This window comes from Manacus vitellinus, unplaced genomic scaffold, assembly GCF_001715985.3.
Source record: "Manacus vitellinus isolate BGI_N305 unplaced genomic scaffold, ASM171598v3 scaffold_12_pilon, whole genome shotgun sequence".
Lineage (NCBI taxonomy): Eukaryota > Metazoa > Chordata > Aves > Passeriformes > Pipridae > Manacus > Manacus vitellinus.
In genome coordinates, this window is record NW_021938949.1 from 18,085,191 (window position 1) to 18,089,736 (window position 4,546).

Genomic DNA, 4,546 nt, shown 5'->3' on the forward strand with positions numbered 1-4,546 from the left:
CATGCACCGCGCGCACATCCGCCTGGTGAGGGCCACGGCTTAAAGGGGCAACATGAAATGGGCTCCACCTCACGGCTTAAAGGGGCAACAGAAATGTGGGGCCCTTATCAAGGCTTAAAGGGGCCCCCTCGCGTAAGGGGGCAACAACAAAGTGGGGTCGCCAGGCCCCCGGGGCACCGACCCCCAGCCCGAAACGGAGTCCAGCCCCACCCCGGGGTCTTCTGCATCCAGGTGAAGTGAAGACAACAGTCACGGCTCGGTTCAGCTGCTGGTTTGTTTTAATCCAGTACAAAACGGCTGGGCAGGGGGGGCACCCCCAGCCCTTATTTACACAATAAATACAGGGAGGGAGGTGTGGGGGGTACCAGGCAGGAGATCCTGCCTGCCCTGCCCATCCCCTGCCTGCCATCCCCCCCCGTGGGGCTTAGGGCTCAGGTGTACTCGCAGAGATGGCCGCAGCCAGCAGGGCAGTGGGAGCTGGTCTCCAGCCACTTCATGATGTGCTGGAGGTGGCCCCCGTGGCTGCAGCCCTGGCACCACACGAAGAGCCCCTTCACCACGTGGTGACACACGGCACACATGCTGGCACACTGCCGACACCTGCACGAGAGAAATGGAGGAGCATGGGCAGGGGGAGCCCTGGGGGGCACCAAGGGGGAACATGGGCACCCACCCCATCCTCCTGCCCCCGCAGAGCCCCTGGAGCCCCCTTGCTGAGCTGTCCCCAGCTCTGTGCCCGCTTTGTGCCCTCACCTGTCGCAGATCCAGCCCCTGTTGCTCATGGGCCGCTTGCAGTTGCTGCAGTTGACGTGGAGGGTGGTGGAAGCCTGGTTGAGGCAGTTGATGGCACGGCAGGTGCTCAGCTTGATCACCTCGTTGGAGATGTTCCAGAGCTGGAAGCGCTGCAGCAGGTCGATGTAGGACGTGTACCAGTGTTCCTGGGAGGGCCACAGATGGCAGAGCCTCAACATCCACCCTGAAACCCCCTTGGGATCCCTGCCCTGCCTCCCAAAGGCAAGATCCATGCTTGAGTCACAGCCCCTTGCAGCGCTCCCAACTTGGGGCAGAGGAGCTGGTCGAAAAGGTCAAAAAGGTCCTGGGGGTCAACAGTGGCTCAATATGAGCCCAGGTGTGCCCAGGTGGGCAAGAAGGCCAATGATGCCTGGGCTATCCCAGCCATGGTGTGGGCACAGGCCCAGGGCAGCGACCATCTCTGTGCTGGCACTGCTGAGGCACCTCCAGCCCTGGGGGCAGTTCTGGGACCCTCAGACAAGGGACACTGAGGGGTTGGAGCGTGTCCAGGGAAGGGGCTGGAGCAGCAGGAGCAGCTGAGGGAGCTGGGGGGGCTCAGCCTGGAGAAAAGGAGGCTCAGGGGGGACCTTCTGGCTCTGCAACTCCCTGACAGGAAGGGAGAGCTGGGAAGCAGGGGGGGTCAGGCTCTGCTCCCAGGGGACAAGGGACAGGACAAGAGGAAACAGCCTCAAGTTGTGCCAGGGAAGATTTAGGCTGGATATTGGGAAAATGTCTTTCCTGAAAGGGTGGTCAGGCACTGGCACAGCTGCCCAGGGCAGTGGTGGAGTCACCATCCTTGGAGGAACTTAAAAGCCATGTGGATGTGGCACTTGGGGACAGGGGTTAGTGGTGGCCTTCGCAGTGCTGAGGAAACGACTGGACTTGATGATTTTAGAGGTTTTTTCCAACCTAAAGGATTCCATGAGTCTAAGATCCCTGTGGTGGGAGAACAGCTCTGCAACACTGGGGAATAGCATCCTTCCCCAAATCAACAGGCCACAGCCACTCCCCCACCCTGGCCTTACAGACACCACCTGAAGTCCCTGGTACCAGCAGGTACCAGCAGGTACCAGGGGTCCTAGAGCTGCCCACCCCAGTTAGAGCAGACCTGGCAGGGGCTGGAGGAGAAGGGAGGTTCCCAGAGCACAGGAGGGATCTCACAGCATTGGGATACACCGCCTGCGGATCCCACCAAGGTGTCCCCTGCCCCCAGGGGCTCCCACCTGTGTCTGCTCGTCGATCTCCTTGCGGATGCGCTCCCCCAGCACGATGAGCACGGACACGGCCGTCTGCACGTCCCCCTGCTCGGCGTAGAACAGCAGCGTGTCCCGCACGATGGGGCTGAAGAAGTCGGAGGGCAGGCGGTTCTCGTAGAGCGAGTGGGAGATGGAGATCAGGGAGAAGGACTCCACGGGGGTCAGTGACACTGTCTCGGCCTCGTTGCCGCTGACGTGGGGGGAGTCAGCCTTGTCCTGCAGGTGGTCCAAGGCCGAGGGGTTGTCCACGATTTCGTGGCGCAGGGGGAAGGCTTCCTGGGGAAGGCTGTATTCCTGCTCTTCAGCTGTGAGGAGACAGCAGGAATGAGCAGGGAAGAAATCCAGCTGCCCATCTGGGACAGGCAGCACCCCCCAGCACCAGCCACGCGCTCACCATGTGGGTTCTCGTGGTCCATCATGTACAGGTCATCCTCATCTGCCTCCACATCTCCCAGCAGGTAATCCGCAGGGACATCGCTGCCCTCCGTCTCCTCGTTGTCTGCGTGCCCGGGGAGAGAGAAATCAGCTCATCCCATGGTTGGATCCACCTCCCCGTGTCCTCCAGCGTGCCAGGCTGTGCCCGAGTCAGACAGCCCAGCTCCCCAGCACATCACATTCCTGGCACCCACAGCCACCACTGTCACTGTCACCCCAGATCACGGGGGTGAACCGTCCCTCTGCAGCTCCCTGGGCCTTGGTGTCCTTCGCCTGGGGCTGCTGCAGGTCCAGCCACCCCAATTTGCAGGATAAGTGCACCAGTTCATCCCACATCCCCAGCTAAGGAGGGAAGAGCTGTAGGAGTGGGACTGTTCCCCCCAGGAATGTTACCCTCGTTGTTGATCAGGGTGGAGGAGGAGTCCATGAGGATGTTTTCTGTGCGGCTTTCTCCTTTGCTGCGGTCCAGTCTGGACTCGCTGCCCAGCCCAGAGGGGATGTCCTTCAGGTTAAAGCTGGGGGAAAAAAGCCATATTTAATAGGTCATGGAGGTTTAAAGCTTCCATTCCATCCAACAAATGGCCTGGATAGAGGTGTCCAGTTGCAGTTGGAATGGTGAAACATGAGAGAAGGTGATTTCCCTGAGAGCAGAAGTCACTTATCCTCACTGTGTGACTTAAAGACATTGCAATTGTGGTCACAGCCCTCCCTCCAAGCCTGGTGTCACTGCACACGCACTGCAAAGGTCCTTCTGAAGCATTTCAGTGCTGAGCAGACCCTCTGCTCTACCTCCTTTCCCTCAGAGGCAGGTGAACAGGAGCTGCCTTGCTCCAGGGTGTTTATTATTCACCATCATGCTCAGCTTTCACCGATGGAAAAGGGAAGGGATGGGGCTGGAGCAGAGCCCAGCAGTGTTTCAGTCAGTGGCAGAACAACCCAGCTGGAGGCAGAGCTGGGTCAAGGACAGTGCTTGTTTCTTTTGATGTTATTTGAGGATCTGTCACTCACTGTGGGAACCTGGCCCTGAGAGGTCTGACAGCTAATTTGGAGTCCTCACCCCTCACGTTTATGTCATTGAGAAGAGGAAAAACAAGTTTTCCTGCTTCATCAGCCCACAATGGGGCTCTCACAGAGCTGGGCTGTGCTCTCCCTTGGAAAGGCAGAAGAAAACCTCTGCAGACCCCCAGCCCCAGCTCCAGCCATGAGACACCTTCTCCACCCCCAGCCCTTGGTCACCACCCCTGTGCTGGCACTGCTGAGGCACCTCCAGTGCTGGGGCTGTTCTGGGTCTCTCTCAACAACAAGGACATTGAGGGGCTGGAGCACGTCCAGAGAGGGGAACAGAGCTGGAGAAGGGTCTGGAGCACCAGGAGTGGCTGAGGGAGCTGGGGGGGCTCAGCCTGGAGAAAAGGAGGCTCAGGGGGGACCTTCTGGCTCTGCAACTCCCTGACAGGAGCGGGGAGCCGGGATGGGGGTCAGGCTCTACGCCCAGGGAACAAGGGACAGGAGAGAAAACAGCCTCAAGTTGTGCCAGGGGAGGTTTAGATGGATATTGGAGAAATTCCTTCATGGAAAGGGTGGTCAGGCACTGGCACAGCTGCCCAGAGAGGTGGTGGAGTCACCATCCCTGAAGTGTTCAAAAAATGTGTAGCTGTAGTGCTTAGGGGACATGGATTATTGGTGGTCTTGGGTTGACAGTTGGACTCGATGATCTTAGAGGAACTCGAATGACTCATGAATTCAGTAACTGCAGAGCTGGTACTAGTCCCACACCTCACCACAGCTCCCAACTCTGGCTCCAGGAGGGAAGGGAGCAGCACATGAGGCTGCATGGCTCAAGGCCAGGCTGGGCACTCACTTCTCACACCCACATGGGAAATGGCTGCATCCAAAGGATCCCAATCTGCAAACCAGCACGGCCTGAGGCTAGGGAGAGCTGTCCCTGCTCCCACTCTGTGACTGGGACAGGTCAGATGTCAAGAAGAAATTCTTCCCTGTGAGGTTGGTCAGGCCCTGGCACAGGCTGCCCAGAGAAGCTATGGCTGCCCCATCCCTGGAAGTGT

The 4,546-nt window shown here is 59.0% G+C and overlaps 1 protein-coding gene across 1 annotated transcript in view; it reads right to left on the minus strand.

The window, feature by feature from the left end:
* Positions 1-256: 256 nt before the first annotated feature.
* WDR24 (WD repeat domain 24) overlaps positions 257-4,546 on the minus strand; it is a 7,248-nt gene continuing 2,958 nt past the window's right edge. The window contains exons 5-9 of the mRNA XM_029957770.1: positions 2,877-2,998; positions 2,443-2,547; positions 2,016-2,353; positions 754-938; positions 257-600 (exon numbers count right to left, since the gene is read on the minus strand). Coding sequence (XP_029813630.1) covers positions 432-600; positions 754-938; positions 2,016-2,353; positions 2,443-2,547; positions 2,877-2,998 — 919 coding nt within the window. The 3' untranslated portion in view covers positions 257-431. The remainder of the gene's footprint in view (positions 601-753; positions 939-2,015; positions 2,354-2,442; positions 2,548-2,876; positions 2,999-4,546) is intronic.